Genomic DNA, 26,750 nt, shown 5'->3' on the forward strand with positions numbered 1-26,750 from the left:
ATGAGAGCCGCCAACAGAGACGCGACGCCGATGCTCAAGGTAAAGCCTGCACTGTGTTTACCAGCCAGCGTGTACCATCCTCCTCAGTCACTCTAATGATTACACTGGGGTCGCAAAACTCACGGGATATCCTCTTGGACATCCTTTGTTTCCAGCGTGGTGCAGCTACTCGACATAGCATGGACTCAACAAGTCGTTGGAAATCGCCTGTAGAAATACTCAGCCATGCGTGCATAACTGCGAAAGTGTTGTTGGTGCAGGATTTTGTGCACGAACTGACCTCTCTATTATGTCCGATGGTTTTCATGTCGTGCGGTCTGGGTGGCCAAGACATTAGCTCGAGATCTCCCGAATGTTCTTCATACCGATTGCGAACAGCTGTGGCCCGATGATATGGCACATTGTCAAATGGTTCAAATGGCTCTGAGCACTATGGGACGTAACATCTATGGTCAGGAGTCCCCTAGAACTTAGAACTACTTAAACCTAACTAACGTAAGAACAGCACACAACACCCAGTCATCACGGGGCAGAGAAAATCCCTGACCCAGCCGGGAATCGAACCCGGGAACCCGGGCGCGGGAAGCGATAACGCGACCGCCCGATGATATGGCACATTGTCAAATGGTTCAAATGGCTCTGAGCACTATGGGACGTAACATCTATGGTCAGGAGTCCCCTAGAACTTAGAACTACTTAAACCTACCTAACGTAAGGACAGCACACAACACCCAGTCATCACGGGGCAGAGAAAATCCCTGACCCAGCCGGGAATCGAACCCGGGAACCCGGGCGCGGGAAGCGATAACGCTACCGCACGACCACGAGCTGCGGGGCACATTGTCATGCATAAATGATTCCATCATTTATTGGGGACATGAAGTCCATGAATTGCTTCAAGTGGTCTCCAAGTACCCGAACGCAAACATTTCCAGTCAATAAACACAGTCCGTACCATTATTTAACTTCTGTACAATATCTGGGAGTATGCGTGCGGAACGATTTGAAGTGGAATGATCATATAAAATTAATTGTTGGCAAGGTGGTTACCAGCTTGAGATTCATTGGGAGAGTCCTTAGAAAATGTAGTCCATTAACAAAGGAGGTGGCTTACAAAACACTCGTTCGACCTATACTTGAGTATTGCTCATCAGTGTGGGACCCGTACCAGGTCGAGTTGACGGAGGAGATAGACAAGATCCAAAGAAGAGCGGCGCGTTTCGTCGCAGAGTTATTTGGTAAGCGTGATAGCGTTACGGAGATGTTTAGCAAACTCAAGTGGCAGACTCTGCAAGAGAGGCGCTCTGCATCGCGGTGTAGCTTGCTGTCCAGGTTTCGAGAGGGTGCGTTTCTGGATGAGGTGTCTAATATACTGCTTCCGCCTACTTATACCTCCCGAGGAGATCACGAATGTAAAATTAGAGAGATTGGAGCGCGCACGGAGGCAGTCGTTCTTCCCGCGAACCGGAAAGGGAGGTAATGACAGTGGCACGTAAAGTGCCCTCCGCCACACACCGTTGAGTGGCTTGCGAGGTATAAATGTAGATGTAGATGTAGACTATGGAGCCACCACCAGCTTGCACAGTGCCTTGTTGACAACTAGGGTCCATAGCTCATGGGCGGTTTGCGCTACAACCGAACCCTACCATCAGCTCTTAGAAAACTGAAATCGGGACTCATCTGACCAGGCCGCGGTTTTGCAGTCGTGTAGGGTCCAAGCGATATGGTCACGAGCGTAGCAGAGTCACTTCAGGTGATGTCGTGCTGTTAGAAAAGGCACTCGTCGGTCGTTTGCTCCCATAGCTCATTAACGCCGCTGCCCTCGGTCGTTAAGTGAAGGCCGTCGGCCAAAGCGTTCTCGGTGGTGATAGGTAATACCTACAATTCAGTATTCTCGTCACGCTCTTTGTGGATCTCTCCATCACGATTTCCAAAATGGAATAACCCAATTGCATCTAGCTCCAGCTACCATTCCACGTTAAGGTGGAGCCCATGTTTATTACACCTTTTTGCTTCGAATGATCGTTCCTGTCATATCCCTGATTATTGAATATTGCTCCTGAGACATTCTGTATAAGTGGGAAATTCAGTGTGGTGCAGGTACGGCCATAAAACGACAGAAAATCAGCGATTTTAAAGATTTACCTCGTGACGCCGAAATCATGTTGGAAACCTTTCCACAAGAATTACCTGAGTGCAAATGACAGCTCAACCAATGCTCTGCCCCTTTTACACATTGTGTAAGCGGTATTACCGCCATCTGTACATGTGCGTATCGCTATCCCACGACTTTGTCACTTCAGCGTATTGCAAGAACTGCCGACATCTCTCCACAGTCCATCATAAACCTGTCGGGATTGTCGGTCTACGGGTAAAGTGCGTGCCTGCGAAACTTACCACCGCAAGATTGAATCCCGGGGCAGTCTGTCTTTCACCTTTTAATGATGTGAAAATGTGTCTGGAACGACGCGTGGTTCGAATTCTACGTTAAAATGTAGGTTCTGTTTCACCCATAGGATTACTAGGATAGGTTAACAGCGGCTAATTGAAAGAAATTGGTTACATGCGGCTGAATATCCCTTTTGAGGGACTCGTAGCCAGTACTGCCATACAAATTTACTTTTATCGCATATCTTTTCTAATCAAATTGAGTGCATGTAGAATATCGTGTCAGCGGTGAAACTTGATATGTGATTTTAGAGAGAAAAGTACTTGGAAATTGACTGGAATTCATTACCTGTGTCTGGTGTTCCCCAAGGAAGAGTGAAAGGTTATGGGTTTTACTTGACCTGCACAGGATGGAGAAAAGCGACCTGATAATAAGGTCAGGGCAGGGTAAGGGTCGTCGAAACGAGCAAAACTTTCCGTAGGATATGACTGGAACGCTCATTCAAAACAAAAAACTTTGGTGAACATGGACTCTGAAATGCATACCTCAGGAACTACGAGCACTTCTTCATCTTCGAAACTGAGAAACAAATCTCTTCTAATGAAAATCTTTCCTTTCCATGCCAGCCGGAGTGGCCGTGCGGTTCTAGGCGCTACAGTCTGGAGCCGAGCGATCGTTACGGTCGCAGGTTCGAATCCTGTCTCGGGCATGGATGTGTGTGATGTCCTTAGGTTAGTTAGGTTTAATTAGTTCTAAGTTCTAGGCGACTGATGACCTCAGAAGTTAAGTCGCATAGTGCTCAGAGCTATTTGAACCATTTTTCCTTTCCTTAATTTGAAAGATGGAAGTAAAGAGCAAAACAAGAAATAAATGACAAGTAAACATGGGCTCTATAGTACATACGTAAGAGCTGTGAGCACTTGTTCATGTTCTGTACCGTGAAACACCTCTCTTTCACTGAACAAGTGTTCGTAGCTGTTTAGGCGTGCATTTTGGAGCCCATGTTTACTAGAGTTTTTTGCTTCGAATGATCGTTCCTCTCATATTCCTGATTATTGAATATTGTTTCTGAGACATCCTTTATAAGTCGGAAATTCAGTGTGGTGCAGGTACGGCCATAAAACGACAGAAAATCAGCGACGAGCACGCGGAGGTTTGTCCGGTAAGCTAACATGTTTCAAATGGTTCAAATGGCTCTGAGCACTATGGGACTTAACATCTGTGGTCATCAGTCCCCTAGAACTTAGAACTACTTAAACCTAACTAACCTAAGGACATCACACACATCCATGCCCAAGGCAGGATTCGAACCTGCGACCGTAGCAGTCGCGCGCTAACATGTTTGTGTGTGCCAGGCAGTGAGGTTGTGCACGACTAAGTTGCTACTGCGTTATGCTGTACTAGTTGTGGATGCTGAAGGCAGGAATTTCGAGCATTTATTGTAGGACATGTGATGCGGGAAAGAAAGTGCGTTTAAAATTTGACTTCTGTTTTCCTTCTCGCTATTGCCTTGATTCACACTTACTGATCTGCTGTACTTGTTAGAATAAATGTTCATTCAAGCTGCATGTACATTATCAATATCTAAAACATCTGACACTTCGATTTCATTATTAATAATGTTACAACCTACGTATCACACGTTGTCTATCTTCATGCAGTCATATTTCTGTAGCAGAACTTATAAAACGTTCGACCAGGAGTCTGTTACGACCCTCCCCTCTATTAATCCATAAACAAATAAATGTTCGAACTTGGCAAATGTCTGTAAATGCTATTTAAATCAGGTGCACTTTGTTCATAATATAGTGCATCCAAAATGAGTGAGAAGGAAGCTCTAACAATAAACATTTTATTGCTCATCACCCGATTCTTGTTGATCCTTGACCAAAACAAGGCTCGATGAAAGGATAATTTTGCGTCCAGATATTATGATCCAGGTTTCGATTTTCAGAAAATAAAATCGTGTGGTTAAAGTGCCTTAATCTGTTGAATTATTATCTTCATTTCACAAATTACCATTTCCATGTTCCTACAATGTCTTCAAAATTACAACTTTTTGTAACAGACAGTTACAATGTTTCGATGAATTAAAAGATGTCTCTCTAAACAGGATAAAGTAATAAATACAGGGCATCAGTGCGTAATTCTACTGGCAAATTTCGTCACACAGAATCATTATAATTAACTTGCAGGTATAAAATTAAAATTCCAACTATGCATCAAGGCAGTATATGTCAACAACTACTCTATTTAGTAAGCAGTCGTTGTTGAAATATACTGTCATATATAGATTTATATACAGGATGAAGAAAAATTCGCGCACTCGGACTTCGCAACGCGATTCCTCATCTACTAAGGATACAAAACGGTCTGTCACAAAATTTCGTCCTGTACGTATTTCTGGCAGTAAATGGACGTCAAAGATTGGCAATCTGGCAACACTGTAATCACATGTACGGTAACTACCTCTGTCAGTATATAAACGTAATGCTGTGTAGTTGATGCCGTTGGTAGCACTGTGGGTTACCCTGCGGGAGGTTTACGCTTCGATTCTGCATCGAGGAGAATTTGTTTTTATTTGCTAAATGTAGTCTGCGTGTTACGGTATGTAGTGTCTTATTCGAAATGCAGCGATTACAGTGGTTCTTCTACAAATATTTGCGCTTACATACTACGAGCACAGGAATGTAAGTACAATCTTTTCATCGGTCAGCTTTTAAAAAAGGCTTTTGCACGTATTGGATGCGAATTGTTCCGCACCATTATGTCTACTAGATTCCAAACCTGTTTTCTGTGTACCCTCACCCAATAGTGCCATCGATTAGCAGCTATTCTTACCACGTTCAGGTCCACTACCCTTCATGAGGAATGTACTATGTAAATGTCGGATACATGTGGCTGAAGTTAAGGTGTATACTACAGTATTATGTGGCAGAATGAAACTGGCAAATAAAAACAAATATACCTCGCTCCAGTATCGAACCCTCGTCCTCCTGCATGTCAGCCCAAAACGTTATTCACTGCACCAAGTACACAGCGCTGCAGAAGTACGCTAACAGAGGTAGTTACCGTACATCAGATTACAGTGTTGCCAGATTGCCAATCGTTAACGTTCATTTCCTGCCGGAAATATTAGGAGAACGAAATTTTGTGAGAGAAATTTTTGTGTGGCTAGTATGAGAGTATGCGAGAAATCGCACTGCGAAATCCGATTGCGCGAATTTTTCTTCGTCCTATATGTATTTTTTGTTTGATCAATCTTCTGACTGGTTTGATGCGGCTTGCCAAAAATTCCTACCCTAATAGTTAAATTTCGAAATAAATACAGTGTATAATAAGAAATCAAGTGCAGAAAATAATAAAATTCATCATCATTTACGTCATATTCTTATTTGATTATTTACTTCAGATTTAAGGGAACAACTAGCTCATTAAAATAGTTTATATGAAATTTCTGATCACAATTTTAACATTATACAACCGAGTCGTGAATTTATCGCACGTCTCGAAAACTCATGAATTGCAGCCACTTAAAAGCCGGCAAATAAGTGAATCGAAGCGTCTGAGAAATGGTGCTGCAGAATAATGTTGAAAATCAGGTGGACTATAAGACAATAAATGACGATGATAATGTTTGGTTTGTGGAGCGCTCAACTCCACGGTCATCAGCGCCCATACAAAGTCCCGGTTTTTACATAGTCCAATTTTTTTTGCACAGTCAAATCTATCCACTGTCACGAATGATGATGGTGATGGAAGGATGAGGACAACACAAATAGCCAGTCCCCAAGACAATCAATGAGGAGCTTCTGCGCAGAATCGACGAAGAAAGAAACATAGAGAAAACCTCTGAAAAGAAGAAAGGTTGAGCGGACGTGTGTTAAGCCATCAGGGTATTAGAGGGAACTGTAGAGGGTAAAACTTGTAGGGGGAGAAAGACACTGGAATGCACCCAGCAAACAACTGAGTATGTAATGTGCAAGTGATGCTGTGATAGGACGAGGTTGCAGCAGTAGGGGAATTCGTGGCGGTCCGCATTAAAACAGTCAGAAGACAACTCTTTGGAGGAGGTCGTCTGCAATATCGCTGTCGCCAGTTTCGCTGTATTCTTTATAAAGTTATTCGAAATGTTCATTCCATCCTGGTATTTATTCCTTCCTGTGTCCACGAGGGATAAACTTCTTAGCAGCATTAAGAATAGCCCCGAAAAATCGAGAGTAGATTTTAGGTTTTGACGGAATAAAACAGATATATTTATCTATGTGATCCGTAGAACTCCAATCAGCCTTGTAGAAGTTCCGTCTGGGTCGTGGTACAGATCTCACCATTGCGACAGAGAGCCTCATATCGAGTATTACTGGTCTTTGTCGGGTGTTTCGGAAATTAGGTATGACTTCTCGGGATATAGGCACTGGGTGCCCTCTGCAGTCCCGGGACACAAATAGCAGACATCTGAGTTGTAATCTCTTCGCCAAGCTGCCGATATGAAAGTCCCCAGATCCTTAGCATCATTAACGAGTTATAGATTTTCATGTTCAGCCCAGTCGTTGAGCGCAGTACCACATTCAATGTCGTGTGCATAGTTCCAATGACCATATTCTATTAAAATCTCAAGTACGAATCGATGGTTGAACAGTGACCACGGCACATTTAGTGGCTTGTGTGTATAATGGTCTTCTCCATTTCAATCGAGACATTATGGATCTCATTTTCTCTATTCGTTGAAATGAGGCGAGCATGTTTGATATTGCTCATTACATGGGTGGCAACACTGTACACACTGTGGTATTTAGTACCCATAAAATCATAGCCATGGAAATTACCTCTTTCACGCTCGTTTTCCATAGAGCGTGTGCTTCCTGGATTAGAACTATGTCAATATCACTATCTACAAGGAGCTTAGATAGGTACTTGCTTTGAGCTTCGCTAATGCCTTCTATATCTAAATGGCATACTCGGACTGAAGGGCCAATCCTTTTTATCAGTTGCTCCTGAAAAGTTCTATTCTTAAGGCTTTTTGATTTTGATTTGTGTGCGTGTTTGTAGTCAGGAAATCCAATATGTGGACTAGTTGCCGATTCGTTCTAGTTCATATAGCCATACCCGAGGTACACGTGCAGCATTCTACTGCGGACGTAGGACTCCTTCACAGGACAAAATTCACAAGATAGAATTAACAGAACGAAAGCATAATCATAGTCACCATCATTGGTAACCGTAGAAATGGGAGCACAAGTTTACGCTGCTAGTTCCGCATAACGGGCTTCCTCAATGACCGTGGCCGGAGCCAGTCAATCAACAGCATCCGCTAGAACCCGTTCTGCCGTCACAAGAATTCCATAGCGGCAACCGGGACACGGTCCATGCAACTGGAAGACCGCAGCTCTTGCCCCCAATTCTTCATCAAAAGGCATACATCATCCTGATATACACTCCTGGAAATGGAAAAAAGAACACATTGACACCGGTGTGTTAGACCCACCATACTTGCTCCGGACACTGCGAGAGGGCTGTACAAGCAATGATCAAACGCACGGCACAGCGGACACACCAGAAACCGCGGTGTTGGCCGTCGAATGGCTCTAGCTGCGCAGCATTTGTGCACCGCCGCCGTCAGTGTCAGCCAGTTTGCCGTGGCATACGGAGCTCCATCGCAGTCTTTAACACTGGTAGCATGCCGCGACAGCGTGGACGTGAACCGTATGTGCAGTTGACGGACTTTGAGCGAGGGCGTATAGTGGGCATGCGGGAGGCCGGGTGGACGTACCGCCGAATTGCTCAACACGTGGGGCGTGAGGTCTCCACAGTACATCGATGTTGTCGCCAGTGGTCGGCGGAAGGTGCACGTGCCCGTCGACCTGGGACCGGACCGCAGCGACGCACGGATGCACGCCAAGACCGTAGGATCCTACGCACTGCCGTAGGGGACCGCACCGCCACTTCCCAGCAAATTAGGGACGCTGTTGCTCCTGGGGTATCGGCGAGGACCATTCGCAACCGTCTCCATGAAGCTGGGCTACGGTCCCGCACACCGTTAGGCCGTCTTCCGCTCACGCCCCAACATCGTGCAGCCCGCCTCCAGTGGTGTCGCGACAGGCGTGAATGGAGGGACGAATGGAGACGTGTCGTCTTCAGCGATGAGAGTCGCTTCTGCCTTGGTGCCAATGATGGTCGTATGCGTGTTTGGCGCCGTGCAGGTGAGCGCCACAATCAGGACTGCATACGACCGAGGCACACAGGGCCAACACCCGGCATCATGGTGTGGGGAGCGATCTCCTACACTGGCCGTACACCACTGGTGATCGTCGAGGGGACACTGAATAGTGCACGGTACATCCAAACCGTCATCGAACCCATCGTTCTACCATTCCTAGACCGGCAAGGGAACTTGCTGTTCCAACAGGACAATGCACGTCCGCATGTATCCCGTGCCACCCAACGTGCTCTAGAAGGTGTAAGTCAACTACCCTGGCCAGCAAGATCTCCGGATCTGTCCCCCATTGAGCATGTTTGGGACTGGATGAAGCGTCGTCTCACGCGGTCTGCACGTCCAGCACGAACGCTGGTCCAACTGAGGCGCCAGGTGGAAATGGCATGGCAAGCCGTTCCACAGGACTACATCCAGCATCTCTACGATCGTCTCCATGGGAGAATAGCAGCCTGCATTGCTGCGAAAGGTGGATATACACTGTACTAGTGCCGACATTGTGCATGCTCTGTTGCCTGTGTCTATGTGCCTGTGGTTCTGTCAGTGTGATCATGTGATGTATCTGACCCCAGGAATGTGTCAATAAAGTTTCTCCTTCCTGGAACAATGAATTCACGGTGTTCTTATTTCAATTTCCAGGAGTGTATAAATCTAACCATCTACAAGTTTCAGCTTAATTTTATCCTTCACAGCGTACGGCGTTTCTTACTGTTTCCATTAGTTCTTGGTAGCGTATTCTTTCCCTCAAATTTGACAGTATGTATTCTCACTACAATAACAGCTTTTTAATCCGTTATCCCTTACAATGAGTCTTGCATTAGCGAAGCCGATCAACATTGGTAAATACATGAATAAATGGGAGCACCTGATCAGCGCTCAATTAACTTTTCAGGGTGTAATCGTAACTCATCTACAGAGTGAACCAGAAATCCACCGACAAACATTCAGAGATGGTAGTATGGACTGAAACAACAACAAAAATGTTCAACAAACATGGGCTCTACATTGTATACCTTCAGAGCTATGATCAGTTGTTCATCTTCGCTAGTATGATACACATATCTTCTACTGAAAATCTTTGCTTTCACATTTTCAGAGGTAATAGTATGGACAAAAACAACGAAAAAAATTGCAGGAAACACGGGCTCTAAAATGCATACTTTAAGACTTATGAGCACTTGTACAGTATAACAGATGCGTTTCACAGCAGTGAAGCTGCACATGTGATCACAGCTCTGAAGGTATGCATTTTATAGCCCATGTTTACTGGACATTGAGGTATCCAATTTAGAGCCGACGTTTATCTGGCATCTTTTGTGTGTGTGTGTGTGTGTGTGTGTGTGTGTGTGCGTGTGTGTTCTGATCCATACTATCTCCTACGAAAATAATTAAGCAAAGAGCTAGCAGTAGAAACGTGTCTCACACTACTGAAGATGAACAGCTGCTCGTGTATCTTCAGGTGTACACTTTAGAGCCCATGCTTACTGGACATTTTTTGTTGTTGTTTTAGTCCAATTGTTTAGTATACATTTATTTGTTGCTTTGGTCCATACTACCACCTCTAAAAGTTTCTCAAAGTTCTGGGTCATCCTACATACGGTTCCTTAGTAGCGTAATTGGACTACTGTTGAAATAAAATCTATAAGATTATTGTATGTGTCAAATATATAGTCGGGCCACGCAATAGACTTAGAGCTTATTATGCGGCTAGTGAATAATCAGATTTCATGAACGTGAAGAAAATAAACCAGTTCATAATCTTTTCATAGATTTTACAAAAGCATATGATTCAGTATTGCAATCAAAATTGTACAGAATTCTTTTGGAACTTGGAATACCAAAGAAGTATGTTAGACTTACCTGTATAGAAGCGAGTTTGAAAAACACAAAAGGTAGAGTACGCGTGGGGAAATTGGAGTCAGAAGAATTTGTAATAAAGAACGGACTTAGGCAGAGAGATGCCCTGTCTCCGATACTTTTTAATTTAGTCCTAGAATATATTGTACGAATGGCAGCAGATAATTCAGAAGGTGTGGAGTTAAATGGAAATATTAAGATATTAGGGTATGCAGATGATGTAAACATGATTAGCGTTAGGGAAGAATCTGTAACAGCAAATGCGAATGCGTTAATCAAGGGTAGGGAAGATGTAGGTCAAGGATAATAGAAGACAAAACTAAATACCTGGTTAGTACTAGAATGCCAATAGCAGTAGATCAGGAAATGTTAAGAGTTGGAGTTGGAAACATGCAGTTTGAAAAAGTGAACACATTTAAGTATCTAGGCGTGGACATCACATCGAGAAATGAGATTGAATCCGAACTGAAGAACAAATTACGGGCGGGAAATGCCTGCTACTTCTCACTGAATAGATTACTTTCATCACGGATATTGTCTAGGAATTTAAAGATTAGAGTATACAAAACTATTATTCTACCAGTTATGCTGTATGGGCGTGAGACTTGCTCTCTCATTGTGCAAAATGAAAAGCCGTTTAGAGTATTTGAAAACAAAATTTTGAGGAAAATTTTCGGAGCCAAAAGGGATGACATTAGCGGAGAGTGGCGAAAGTTCATAACGAAGAGGTTCACCAACTCTATTCAAGCCCCGACATAATCAGTGTTATTAGATCACGTAGGCTGCGATGGGCGGGTCACGTAGCTGGAATGGATGAGGGCAGGGCAGCGCGCAGAGTACTGGTAGGGCACCTAGAGGGAAAACGTCCTGTGGGGAGACCGAGGCGTAGATGGGAGGACAATGTGAAGGCTGATTTGAGGAGCCTAGGTATTGAAGGTGAATGGAAGGAAATAGCCCAAGACAGGGACACAAGGCGAAAATACGTTGCTGCGGTAATGGACTCTCGAGTCCGGTATGACCAGTGAGTGTGTGTGTGTGTGTGTGTGTGTGTGTGTGTGTGTGTGTGTGTGTGAAGAAAATAAATACCGGTAGCCGTAATTTGATTAAATATATATTTGACTTCTAGCTTCAGTGCCTCATTTGCACCATCTCTAGGCCCCTTATACACGTAGCTACATAAGTCACCTAAACGTATGTACTATTACACGGATCACTAATTTCAACTGGTTTCCGTAGAGCTCTAAACCTTCTCTATCGCCGTGAAACTCTCCATACCATTAAAGTGTTGTCGTTAGAGGGGAGTCATGCGGGGTAGCCGCGCGGTCTAGGGGCGCCTTATCACGGTCCGCTTGGCTCCCCCCGCCGGAGTTTCGAGACCTCCCTCGGGCATGGGTGTGTGTGTTTTCCTTAGCGTAAGTTAGTATAAGTTAGGTTAAGTAGTGCATAAGCATAGGGACCGACGACCTCAGCAGTTTGGTCCCATAAGACCTTACCACAAATTTCCTTTTGAGGGGAAACTCCAATCATTTGAGACATGTCGTGTACTAGCAAAAGCACTAATTCGTTCCACAAAGTGTTGTACTCTCAGTGCAGATCTTCTATGGGACATCAACGGGATATTAATTACCAAACAAGTGGGTAAAATTGGTTATAGTGAGCCAGGCCAGTGGATATGGGCGATATCTGGCCAACCTTGATCCATCCCCATCCCACCATCCCACCAATGCTAAACTGATGATCTCTTGATGTCTCAGAATATGTCCTATCAATCAATCGCTTCATTTAGCCAAGGTTTGCCACAAATTTCTTGTCTCCTCTATTCAGTTCCATACCTCCTCACTACTTACGCGATCTACCCATCTAACTTTCATCATTCTTTTATAGTACCATACTTCGAAAGCTTCCATTCCCTTGTTGTTTAAACTGTTTCACATCCATATAAGGGTACACTTCAGACAAATATCTTGAGAAAAGACTTCCTAGCACTTAAATCTATACACGATGTTAACAAATTTCTCTTCTTCAGAAGTACTGTTCTTGCCGTTGTCATTCTACATTTCATATCCTATCTACTTCGGTCAACGTCAGTTACTTTGCTGCACAAATAGCAAAACTCATCAACTATTTTTAGTGTCTCGTTACGTAATCTAATTCCATCAGCGTCACCTGATTTAATTCTAGTACATTTTGATTTCTTTCGTTGATGTTCATCTTATATCCTCATTTCAAGACGCTGTCTATTCCGTTCAATTGTTTTTCTGAGTTCTTTGCTACCTCTGGCCAAATTTCAAAGTCGTCAGCAAACCTCAAACTTTTTATTTCTTCTTCTCGAACTTTAACTCATACACCAAATTTATCTTTCATTTCTTTTAATGCCTGCTATTTGTAAAGATTGAATAACATCGGTGATAGGCTACCAATTTCTCTCACTCTTTTCTCAATCAGTGCTTCCCTTTGATGCCACTCGACACCTATAACTGCCGTCTGGTTTCTGTACAAGCTGTAAATAGCCTTTCGCTCCCTGTATTTTACCGCCACTACCTTCAGAATTTCAAACAGAGTGTTCCATTCAACACAGTCAAAATCTTTCCCAAAGTCTACAAACGCTATAAACGTAGCCTTTCCTTAACCTTTCCTTTTAAGAGAAGTCGTAAGAACAATATTACTCCGCGTGTTCCTACATTTCTGCCTAATTCAAACTGATTTTTTCCGAGATCGGTTCTTCTTGTTCATCCATTCTTCTGTGAAGAACTTGTGTTAGTATTTTGCGGCCATGACTTATTATACTTACAGTTCGGTAATATTCACATGTGTAGCACCTGCTTTCTTTGGAGTTGGAATTAATACATTCTTCCTGAAGCCTGATGTTATTTCGTCTATCTCATATATCTTGCACACCAGGTGTAAGAGTTTTGTTGTGCCTGGGTCTCCAAAGTCTATCAGTAGTTCTTACGGAATGTCGTCTACTCCAGGATCATTGTTTCGATTTAGATTTTTCAGTGCTCTGTAAGATTCTTTTGGCAATATCATATCTCCCATCTTCATGCACGCTCTATTCCTTTTATATAACGTTGTCTTCAAGTTCATATCCCTTGTAGAGACCGTCTATATACCTCTTCCATCTTTCAGCTTTCCCTTCTTTGCTTATTATTGGTTTCCCATCGGAGCTGTTGACATACAGGTGCTTCTCTTTTCTCCATAGGTCTCTTTAATTTTCCTTTAAACGGCATCTATCTTTCACATACTGAAATATGCTTGTAATTGCTTAAATTTGACCTCTAGTCATTCCTTCTTAGCCATTTTTCACTTACTGCCAATCGAATTTTTTCACGTTTGTATTCCCTTGCGCTACTTCATTTGCTACATTTTTATATTTTCTCCTTTCATCAATTAAATTCAGTATCTCCTGTGATATCTAGGGATTCCTACTACACCTTGGCTTTTTACCTACTTGATCCACCTTTGCCTTCCATATTTCATTTCTCAAAGCTACCCATTCGTCTTTCATTGTGCTCCTTTCCCCTGTTCAAGTTAGTCGTTGCCTAGAGCTCCCGTCTCTTTAATTTCCTAGCTTTTTGCAGTTTCTTTAGTTTTAAGCTACAGTTCCTAATCAATAAATTGTGGTCAGAGCCTACATCTGTACTGGAAATGTCTTACAATTTAAAATCTGGATTCTTAATCTCTGTCTTACTATTATACAATCAATACGAAACCTTTTGATGTCTCCAGGTCTCTTCCACGTATACAGCCTTCTTTCATGATTCTTAAACCAAGTGTTAGCTATGATTAAGTTATGCTCTGTACACAATTCTACCAGGCGGCTTCCTCTTTCATTCCTTTTACATATTCCGTATTCACCGACTATTTTTCATTCTCTTCCTTTTCCTACTATCGAATTTCAGTTCCTTATCACAACTAAATTTCAGTCTCCCTTAACTTTGTGAATAATTTATGTTATCTCATTATGCATTTCATCGATATCCTTCTCATCTGCGCAGCTACTCGGTATATAAACCTGTACTACTATGGTGGGCGTGATCTTAGTATCGATCTTAGCTAGGATGATGCTTTCACTGTGCTTTTCACAGAAGTTTATCCGCATTTTTATTCTCTTATTCATTGTTAAACCTACTCCTGCATTACCCCTATTTGATTTTGCGTTTATAATCTTATATTCACCTGACTAGAAGTCCTGTTCACCCTGCCACCGAACTTCCACTAATTCCCACTATATCTAACTTCAAGCTAACGGTTTGCTTAATTAAATGCTGTGATCTATCTGCCCGATTAGGGGATCTAACTTTCCACGCTCCAACCCGTAGAACGCCGGTCTTGTTTCTCCTGATGACGACTAACTCCTGAATACTACTCGCCCTCCGAATGGGCCACTATTTTATCTCCAGACTATTTCGCCCAAGAGGGTGCCACTATCATTTAGCCATACGGTCGTACTGCATGCCCTCGGGAAAAATTATGGCTGTAGTTCCTCTTGTTTTGAGCTGTTTTCAGTACCAGCGCAGCAAAGCCATTTCGGGTTGATGTTACAAGGCCAGATCAGTCAATCATCCAGACAGTTGCCTCTGCAACTACTGAGAAGGCTAGAACCCCTCTTCATGAACCACACGTTTGTCTGGCGTCAACAGTCATCCCTTCTTTCTGGTTGTATTTAAGGTACAGCTATCTGTATTGCTGAGGCATGCAAGCCACTCCACCAACAGTACGTTCCATAGGGGGATAGGGGTATGTTTTTCAAAAAGTAAAAAATATGACTAAAGATCAACACTCTGGACAACTGCCAGCCCAATCTCTCTCTCAAGAGAGGCAAGGTCGCCAAATAACTATAGTGAAAAACAATTATGTTTTTTTATCTCATTTGCCATAAGTCTAACACAGTTACATTGCCGTATGGTTCTTTTTTTGCGTGGTCTCTTTGGATGCTGATGATATCTTACGCAACAAATATTCCCACTAGACTGGAAAAGAGCACAGTGTACTGCTGTTTACGAGACTTTGGACGCACAGTACTGCAGTCCAGCATTCCTGGCGTCCGTCTGCTGGGGATGTCTGAGCATATACTGGGTGATCAAAAAGTCAGTATAAATTTGAAAACTTAATAAACCACTGAATAATGTAGATAGAGAGGTAAAAATTGACACACATGCTTCGAATGACATGGGCTTTTATTAAAACCGTAAAAACACCCCATATTGCTAGACGCGTGAAAGATCTCTTGCGCGCGTCGTTTGGTGATGATCGTGTGCTCAGCCGCCACTTTCGTCATGCTTGGCCTCCCACGTCCCCAGACCTTAGTCCGTGCGATTATTGGCTTTGGGGTTGCCTGAAGTCGCAAATGTATCGTGATCGACCGACATCTCTAGGGATGCTGAAAGACAACATCCAACGCCAATGCCTCACCATGACTCCGGACATGCTTTACAGTGCTGTTCACAACACTATTCCTCGACTACAGCTATTTTTGAGGAATGATGGTGGACATATTGAGCATTTCCTGTAAAGAACATCATCTTTGCTTTGTCTTACTTTGTTATGCTAATTATTGCTATTCTGATCAGATGAAGCGCCATCTGTCGGACATTTTTTGAAGTACTGTATTTTTTATTTATTTTTTTTTGTTCTAATAAAACCCCATGTCATTCCAAGCACGTGTGTCTATTTGTACCTCTCTATCTACATTATTCCGTGATTTATTCAGTTTTCAAATTTATACTGACTTTTTGATCACCTAGTATATGCCTGAGCTTTTATATTATGGAGTTCCTGCAGGAAGACAAGGATCTCTCAAAGAATCGGCGCGAATTCAGGGAAACTGTCAGTGTGAAACACAGTTACTTTATCCGCGCACCGCGCAAACATAAGACGTAGTTGAAGAGGCAGATTTTATTTTCCTAGATTTTCCAAAGGTGTTCGACCTCGCACTGCATCGAAATATCTACGTAGATAAGTAATTGGCTTGAGGACTGTTGACTGCTCTAAACCATGCCTGCAAGAAATCGTGATGGAGGAAAAAGTGTTATTCCCAATCCTACCGTTTTGTAGCTGAAATCACAACCCGGGTCAGAGTCTACCAAGAGGAACACCTGCTGCTGTGTCCAGAACTTCCCTGAGACGCCCAGTCAGACTACAGAAGTGCGTTTGCGGTGTTTCAGGTGCTGGCAGTGCTGGCGTGCTGCATGTCAGCGGCCAGCAGCCACCAGCAGCAGCCGTTCTACGTGTACACGCCGCCGGCTCCGAAACAGCACCACGTGCAGGGGGTCCAGCCTGTGGCGCTGCAGGTCCACGGGTGAGTGTCGCTCTGTCCGTCTGTCTGTCTGTTTGTCTATCCTACCTTACCTGGCTGTCTCGTGGGTAAAAGACCGAGAAAACACCGAGCAATGGCTCCAACCGACCAGTTAACAAACGTCAATGGGGAATCCTCTAACATTCTGCGTGGTGTCTGTTTGTTCTAAGTCGTGTCTCCCTACCACTTTCGCGCAACGACGCTCTGAGCGTGTTTTTTAGCGAATTGACTAGCTAGAACCTGGGACCTGTTGCTGGTAAGGAGTATCCAGACCACACATGACATGTAGAGTTCAGAAGAGTTCGGTGAGACTAGCGATGATATGATCAAATACTTAATGATTTCAGCGTCAGCTCCACTGCACTCCCTGTAAGAGAATTTTAATACTAACTAAATTTAGTGGAAGGGGTTCAGTCCGCAGCTCGTGGTCGTGCGGTAGCGTTCTCGCTTCGCACGCCCGGGTTCCCGGGTTCGATTCCTGGCGGGGATAGGGATTTTCTCTGCCTCGTGATGACTGGGTGTTGTGTGCTGTCCTTAGTTTAGTTAGGTTTAAGTAGTTCTAAGTTCTAGGGGACTGATGACCATAGATGTTAAGTCCCATAGTGCTCAGAGCCGTTTGAACCATTTTTTAGAAGGGGTTCAAGGCTTTCCTATTTTTAGTTAGTTGGTAAAATAACGTCGAAAAAGTAGTTAAGTTTACCATTGGAATTTTTATTCTACTCACAAAACATTGTTTATAAATTGCACTATTGATAAAAGGAAATATTTTAATACAGGATGATAAAAACCAACTGCGTTCAACAAAGATGTGAACGAATATTCCCTGAATGGGTTTCCAAGTTCTACAATGGATCGAAGGATGAGCTATGCCATATCACATCTATAATCTAGGTTTAAGTTAAGTTTCATAAAAGAGAAAACTATCAAAATGGTCTACAGTAACCCTCAATTATCTTTAATTGCTTATTTAACTTGACGTAAATTACAGTGGCTGATGTGGCTTCTCAATAATTATATAACAGAAAAATCATAGGATTTCTGATTTTAACTTCTCGTAGCAAATTTGAATACCATGAGATTTAATTGACGATCGACACTAGTATTACGCGAAAAGGGGGTTAACAGATAAGACTTCTGCAGTTCTGAGTGAAGCCTTATGACTCTTATGCGGCATAGCGTGCGTTCATTACCTTGTCGGTTTTTAGTCAGCGTCAGGGGGCGGCGGGCGGCGCAGCTCCACACACCTCGCCGTCTCGGAAGCAACTCTCTCTAACCTCCTTACTACAATTTACCGAAGTTGGTTTACGAAAAGCTATCTGTCTGTGTTTTCAACTGACCAATCAGGGTCTCAATGTTAATCTTAAGCTCTGCCTACAAAAATTCTGTCGATCCAATGAGAAACGTCATACTTTTCGTCGTGGGGCAATGTTTTTAATGTTTGCAACGTGATGTTAATCTTAAGCTCTGCCTACAAAAATTCTGTCTATCCAATGAGAAACGTCATACTTTTTGTCGTGGGGCAATGTTTTTAATGTTTGCAACGTAACAGAGACGCGTATAGTCTCACGCTAAAACTTGCAGCTGCTGTGGCCCTTACGTGTTATCGTAAGATCTACACTGTTCTTCTGGAGGGCTCTATCTTTTAACATGGGCTGAGGGGTGGTCTTGGCGGTCGGCGGGCAATGTGGGTGTGCCTTATCATAGGGCCTTCTAGCTTTCACGATTCTGCTCTCGACTTCTCTTCTCGTTTCTCCCTTCGGAACTGCGTCTGTTTCACGGTGGGAAGGTATGACATGCATTTAGGCGTTCTTGTTTTAGTCTGTGGTATTCCATTTGCTCACTCGTTGATCGTATAACTTTGGTTAATTTAATGTCAGGATTTATTCGGAGCTATGTGACATACTGCTGGATTTGCTATCATGTCAGGGTTTTCGTGGAAGGTGTTGAATTTGCCTGGCACCTTACAATCCTGTAAGATTCCACCCAACTGATCTTCTTGACAGTGAGTCGTTTGTGTAACTAAATCGTCCTGCATGTCCTCCGTTGGCGCTCCACATACACAGATAAGCACACCGGACCAAAGCTACTGATCTCGCTAATACTGTGTAACATCACCTCTAGTCTTGTGATACTAAACGCACCTTAGTTAGCTATGGCTATTAGCCCCTCTATACCAATAGAGCTATTACCGTGTGTCAATTAATTCTTAAAGAATAACCTTAGTTTGGAGCTACACCCTCGTCAGCATACTAAAGTTATTTGCCACTGAAAAACAATTTGAGCCACGATGTCTATTCCTTAAGATTCAGTTACTATTAAGCACTGCATTATACCGCGCTAACTAATACACGGTCCCCATTAATGGGACCACCCCCTAATCTGGACGTTAAAGTGCACTAAACACTCACAGACGGTATATGGTAGACTACCAGCAGACAGTACGTAAAAAGTGTCCGAGGGATACGGAAAACATTACAGTCGTTGTCATAAGGGGAAACGGAGCGATATGTTTGAAATCCAAAAGGGACGATCATTGGCTTTCGGACCAAGGGTGGAATCATATGTAAAACGGGTAAGTTTGTAAACTTAAAGCACACCGTGCACGGCAAAATGGCTCTATCCAAAACACTCGTCGAGGTAACTGTGGTGCACCACGGTCCCTAGATGTCAGGGATGAACGATGGATGCGGAGATGTAAACGGCCAAATAGAGGTGCAGCTGTTGAGCATATCACCGGCTAAAAGTGTCTCCTCAAGCTTCAGTATATGGGCCTCCGCAACAGGTGCATGGTCCATGCACTCATGCTGACTACTGTTCATGTAGTGGAATTTGCACTCCAGTACCGCGACTGGACGCCCACTGAGTGGCAACATGCGGCCTTTTGAGGTGAATCACGTTAGACATGCCATAAAATCCCTAAAATCAAAAACTTCTAGTGACTATGACAATATATTAACATATTTGATTAAACAGGGTGTCTCTGAGATTAGTAACATTTTAAGTCATTTTTGTAACCAATCCTTTATCAGTGGAACATTTCCTGAATGTTGAGATATGCTGAAATTAAGCCTTTGTATAAGAAAGGAAATAAAGGATTACCGTCAAAGTTCAGTTCAAGGGCCAGGTCCATCTGCGATAATGCAAGTTTGCCAGGAGAATTGCAATACCTCAAGGACACCTTCAAGAAAAATGGATACAGTAAGACACAAATAAGGAGAGCTCTGAAGACCGACCACAAGAAGGGAGAAGAGAGACCGGATGAAGACGAAGCAATGGACTGTGCGTTCTTCCCATACGCGGGTCCTCCGACGTCCAAGATCGCGAGAATTCTCAAGAAACATAAAGTGAAGGCCGTTTTCTGCGCAGCGAGAAAAATCAGAGACCTTCTCGGTTCAATCAAGGAACACAGTATTGACACCTTAGATTTCGAGGACACACAGAAAATATGCAGAACAAACGGATTTTGGGACTGTATTCAAAGAGTCCATAGAAAACATCCCTATATCCATCTCCTAATCTTCCTCCCTCCCCCAAAAATACCAAACATCTCGCCAACCTCAGGCAAGTACCAGACACACACAGAACATTCATCACATCACGCAAACACCCAAAAACTACAGAAATAACCATACACACAGGTACAAAGTCGAGTAAAAGCCGCAAGGCTACAAACTCCCACACACACTTCCCCAAAGAGGGGAAAGTATTAGATGACAGTGAGTCAGACGATATCCCGACACTTCGCCTGAAGATGATGGAGACGCATTCCATCGAAACGTTGCTACGAGACGACGACGCTACTCGACTGACAATCCGTGAAGACTTCATATATGAAATTCGCCGAGAAAGCCTGCACTCACAAATGGAATATTATCAAAGTCACAACTCGGATTTCTGAAGGGTTCCGATATTGAGAAGACTGTCTACACATACAGTGAGAATATTCTTAATGCATTAGACTGTAAATTACAGGCTACTGGCATATTTTGTGATCTCTCAAAGGCAATGACTGTGTAAATCACAACATACTTTTAAGTAGATTAGAATATTACGGTGCAACAGGAAATGCTGCAAATTGGTTCAAATCCTTTAACTCTGACAGAAAACAAAGAGTGTCAATAGGAAAGAGAGGTATATTAAGATATTAGGCGTCAACCAACAGGGAACCAATAACATGTGTTGTCCTCCAAGGTTGCCCCTTAGGGGCCCTTATTTTTTCTTGTCTATATCAATCACCTTTCATCAGTAACTTGTCCGCCCCCGGCACCTGATTGGTCAGCGTGACGGATTGTCATTCGTCTGGGCCCGGGTTCGATTCCCCGCTGGGTCGAAGAATTTTCTCCGCCCAGGGACTGGGTGTTGTGCTGTCCTCATCATCATCCTATCATCCTCATCGACTGCAGGTCGCCGAAGTGGCGTCAAATTGAACGACCAGCACACAGCGAATGGTCTGCCCGACGGGGGGTCCTAGCTATACGATTACATTACATACATCAGTAATATTACCATATGCTAAATTTGTTTTGTTTTAATATGATACAAACATTGCAATAAACAGAAAATCAATTATAGACTTAGAAAAGTTGACTAATGAAATTTTCTTAGACTTCCATAAATGGTTCCAAGGCAGTTCTCTGTCACTAAACCGTGAAAAAAAATACATATACTGTCCTGCCCGTATATGCCTAAAATATGACGACAAGCAGATAGAAGAAGGTGACAGTGTTAAATTCTTGGAATTACAGCTCGATAATAAATTTAACTGGGAGGAACATACCACACTGCTGGCGAAGCGCCTAAACAAATCTCTATTTGCTATGCAAATGCTGTCAGACACAGGTGATATAAAAAAAAAGCTAGCGTACTCTGCATATTTTCATTCCATAATGTCATACGGGATTATTTTCTGGGGTAACACATCAATCCGCGCTAAAGTATTCCGAGCCCAAAAACGTACAGTCGATTTCTTTGTGGTGTGAAATCAAGAACGTGCTACAGATGACTGTTTAAGGAACTGGGGATACAATATATTTATTGGTTACGTCATGCGCTAAGTATCAATTATGGCCTCGAGATCACAACATGGATAAAATAGCAAAAAGAATAACTTTCACAAAGATTTAAAGTCACTTACTTTTGCTCAGAAAGGTGTCCACAATCCATCAATACACATTTTCAATGCCACGCCAACAACCACAAAACGTTTAACTAATAATAAATTTCACTTTGAGAACATTCTAAAGCAGTTATTGGTGGCCAGCTCATTCTACTCCATTGAGGAATTTCTTAGCAGTGATGTGTTTATGTTATTGATAACATCACATAATGTGAATATTGTGTACAATCTGACTTTTGTACAGATTTTGTGCAATAAGGCGATTACTGTAAATAAGAGCTGTAAAATATTTCTTATTTTATTTGTCTACTTGATGATGCATGGTTAGAATAGCCTAAGAATAATCACATACATCTAAGTGTATTGAACATTTAATATTTGGTGATAACTTTAAATCCTTTTAATGTGCTTCAAATTCCACATCCGCAAGTGCAATTTCTTTTGGGATCTGTGGAAGGTACTGTAACATATTATTCCGTAAATATTTATTGTGTATTCTTGTTTTCTGACATGTTCCATATCCCAGAGGATCTCCTCACTATGGATTAGTTCGAATGAAAAGTAAAGTACACCTAATCTAATCTAATTAATCCCAAATTTCGCCGCACTGTCCTATCGTATATGTTTGTATTATGTCCCATATTGATATCTGCGATTATTTCAAGTGCGCTGTCCGTGGTGAGAGATAGTGCTTGAAATTTGGTATTCTGGATACTCTTTACATTGTGAATCTCGGAATATTGAGTTTCCTAACAATTTCCGAAACAGAATGTCCCATCGTGTAGTTCGAACTACCACTCCGCGTTCAGAACCTGTTAATTCCCCTCGTGCAGCCATAATCACGTTGGAAACCTTTTCACATGACTCACCTGAACACAAATGACAGTCCCGCAATGTACTGCCCTGTTGTATCTTATGTACGCGATACTACCGCCATCTGTACATGGGCGTAACGCTACAACATGACTTCTGTCACTCTAGTGTACGTAAAATAGTAGTTTCACGTCACTCAGACTTAGCTTTCACAAATTCACCTGGGCAACAGACCGTGGCACATTTGACCCTATAGCAGTTGTTTATCCAACAATGATGAGACTCACTGCTTCCCTGCGGTTTGCTTCGAGACGGTTTGCATGGGACACAAAAAAAATACATGTCCGAAAGCACCAAACTCACGTAATCGTGGAAATGGCACCATCAAGCAAAACTCCATTTCCCAAGAAGCGATTTTACACGTTGCCAAGGTCATTTCGATAACAAGAAATGTATTCGCAATTGCGAATATGATCAGACTCGAGCTACACAATATACTGGCGACAGTGAAAATTTGTGCCTGACTGAGACTCGAACCTGATTTTCCCGCTTTACGCGAGCGGTCGCCTTAACCTGTGCATGCATGCATGCCTCAAACACACTGCACAGTACTTCGTCAAACACAGGCGCTGCAATATGGTATTTCATGCCAAGACAAGACCCTGACAGTAATCGTATGTCTCTCCCTGTGCAGGAATCACAGCAATTGTGCGAATACCGAATACAGACACACGATGACATATGGATATCTGGGTCCGTCCTGGAAACTTGATCGGATGTCCAGCGTGGTTAAGGGGCCGTCCGCATACAGCGGGAAACCTGAGTTCGACTTCCCGCCCAACACAAGGTTTTATTGTCACCTATGTCCGCGCCCGGTAGCTGAGTGGTCAGCGCGACAAAATGTCAATCCTAGGGGCCTGGGCTCGATTCCCGGCTGGGTCGGACATTTTCTCCGCTCAGGGACTGGGTGTTGTGTGGTCCTAATCATCATAATTTCATCCCCGTAGACACGCAAGTCGCCTAACTGGCGTCAAATCGAAAGATTTGCACCCAGCGAACGGTCTACCGGACGGGTGGCCCTAGTCACACGACATTTTATTTATTGTCACCAATACTTTGTGCAGATGGAGTTTGACCATATTCGGAAGTCCGAATGCATTTCTTCTATGTCATACAGCTGTCGATCACAGCAATGTCTGCATGCATGTCTGAAGGACACTGCAGAGCGCAAAAACACAGGCACTGCAAGATCACGGTTTCTATTACACTGCAGAATTTTCGCTGAGAAGGTCTTACACATCTAACGTACAGTCCTGATATCTCCCCTTGCTGTTTCCACTTTTTGAGCACCGAAAAAGACATTCGTCGCCGTCGATTTGCTTTGGATGAAGAGGTGCATGCTTGGGCACATTCCTCGTCGTGTAGGTAACAGCAAACATTCTTCCTTGAAGGAATTGTCTGTCGTGTCTCACAATGGGATAAATCTATGGCAGGAATTTTTGAAATAACAAAGAGTTTACTTAATTTTTTTCCATCCGTCCCCTTTCGTTTGCTTGCCACTTACACAATCTGATTTCTGTACCAGTTGTAGGTTGCGATTATATAGCGCGATTCAGCTGCCGCTACCTGTGGGTTTTATGCAACCCACAACACCTTCAAAAACCATACATGCCCACTGCGTGCAAACTGTTAAATGGAAATGAAGTCCCATGCTTCTTTACAGAGCGTAGGGGAACGATGTGGGAGACCCGCACCGCCGTACTATGCAAGGTCCTAGTGAAGGTGGTTTGCCATTGCCTTCCTCCGACCGTGATGGGGATGAATGATGATGATGAAGACGACACAACAACACCCCACCGGGAATCGAACCCGGGACCCCGTGCTCGGGAAGCGAGAACGCTACCGCGAGACCACGAGCAGGAAACTGTTAGTCCTATGGAAAAAACCAACAGGATATTCGCACATGAAATTTAAGGTAGTTAATTTTTGTGCACATCAACAAAAGCAAAACGAGAATAATGGAATGTAGTCTAATTAAATCAGGTGATGCTGAGGGTATTACATTAGGAAATGAGACACTTAAAGTAGTAAATGAGTTTTGCTACTTGGGGAGCAAAATTACTGATGGCCGAAGTAGAGAAGATATAAAAGGTAGACTGGCTATGGCGAAGAAAGCGTTTCAGAAGAAGAGAAATTTGTTAACATCGAGTATAAATTTAAGTGTCAGGAAGTCGTTTCTGAAAGTATTTGTATGGAGTGTAGCCATGTGTGGAAGTGAAACATGGACGGTAAATAGTTTGGACAAGAAGAGAATAGAAGCTTTCGAAATGTGGTGCTACAGAAGAATGCTGAAGATTAGATGGGTAGATCACATAACTAATGATGAGGTATTGAACAGAATTGGGGAAAAGAGGAGTTTGTGGTACAACTTGACTAGAAGAAGGGGTCGGTTGGTAGGACACATTCTGAGGCATCAAGAGATTACCAATATAGTTCTGGAGGGAAGCGTGGAGGGTAAAAATCGTAGATTGAGACCAAGAGATGAATACGGTAAGCAGAATCAGAAGGATGTAGGTTGCAGTAGGTACTGGGAGATGAACAGATATTCGGACATGAAGAGGCTTGCACAGGATAGAGCACCATGGAGAGTTGCAGAAACCAGTCTCTGGACCGAAGACCACAACAATAATTTTTGATCTGGGGTAAGTTTTCGCTGGAGGCTACGGTTTTCAAGTTATTAAAGGAAATCGCGTTTGAAGGTCACTTTCATACGTTTTTCTTTAATTAACCGGAAACTACGGATTCCACTGGAAACGTATCGAAGTACAACATTTAATTAAATTAAATTTCCTACAGAAAAACCGTCCATTTTTTTCTTTAGGACAGTTTGGCATAGGGAGCAAGAAAGTGCGAACATTTGCTCGTGGTACCCTATGTGTACAAAACGTTGGTTAAGAAAAAATATGCTGTGAGCTTTGATCTCAGCATCTGAAGGGAAAAGTAGTATAATTCCTGGGATGATGCGACGCTTGTTTCGTGCAGGGTGCAGCTGTACCCCGTGCAGGCGGCAGCGGCCGCTGCTCCTGCCGCGGTGGGCGTCGGCGCAGTCCAGTACCCCGCTGGAGCCGCCGTTCCTGCCACGGTCGGCACGGTCCAGTACCCAGCTGTTCCTGCCACAGTCGGTGCTGCCCAGTACCCAGCTGTTCCTGCAACTGTCAGCGCGGCGCAATATCCAGCAGCGGCGCCCCTGTACCCAGCTGGTGCTCCTGTCACGGTCGCCACTGCCCAGTACCCTGCCGCAGCGGCCGTCCCGGCCTACTCCACCCCCGTGGTCGCCCCCGCTGCGGCCCCCGCAGCAGCCGTGCAGCCGCTGGTGATCCCGTATGCTGCCAGCGCCACCTCGACCGCCACGGTGCACGGCGGCACGCCGTTCAAGCTGCTCTTCTCGCGCTTCCCGCCGCTGCTGGAGGGCTTCGTCCAGCGCATGCAGAACTACTTCTCCACCTACAACCACCCCACCACTGTGCTCTTCCCGGCGCCTGCGCCTGCGCCCGCCCCCGCACCCCTGCCGTTCCCCATTCCGCTGCCGGCTCCCGCCCCCGCGCCCGCTCCCGCCCCTGCTCCCGCCCCCGCGCTGCCTCCGGCGTTGCCAGCAGTCCCCGTGGTCCCCGTAGCGCCTGCAGCACCAGTTTTTCCACCGCAGCCGGATTTCCCCGCCGCCTCCGACGAGGAGGCGTCAGCTGCAGCCACCACGACCACCACCGAGGCGCCTACGACGACCACCACGACACCAGCGCCCACTACCACCACCACGACCACCACCACCACTACGACTACACCGCCACCTCCTCCCCCACCTGCCCCACCGTCGCCACCACAACAGCCGGAGAACGGCGGCTTCGACTTCGAGTCTGCAGGGGGCGGCGGCGTTGGTGACGTGGCCAGTGGAGGGTACTCATACGAGCCTCCGGCGCGCAACCCCTTCAACTACCCAATCAGGCCCAGGACTTTCAGGCCGAACCAGCCGCAGGGGGGACGCGGGGGATACTTCTACAACAGGCGGTGA

The 26,750-nt window shown here is 44.2% G+C and overlaps 1 protein-coding gene across 1 annotated transcript; it reads left to right on the top strand.

Annotated features, from left to right (window-relative positions):
* On the top strand, positions 1-26,750 carry LOC126203561 (ice-structuring glycoprotein-like). Its single transcript, XM_049937885.1, has 4 exons — positions 1-39; positions 16,625-16,758; positions 25,727-26,207; positions 26,568-26,750. The coding sequence occupies exons 1-4, from the start codon at positions 1-3 to the stop codon at positions 26,748-26,750; spliced, it is 837 nt and encodes a 278-aa protein (XP_049793842.1).

The sequence above is a fragment of the Schistocerca nitens genome, chromosome 9, assembly GCF_023898315.1.
Source record: "Schistocerca nitens isolate TAMUIC-IGC-003100 chromosome 9, iqSchNite1.1, whole genome shotgun sequence".
Lineage (NCBI taxonomy): Eukaryota > Metazoa > Arthropoda > Insecta > Orthoptera > Acrididae > Schistocerca > Schistocerca nitens.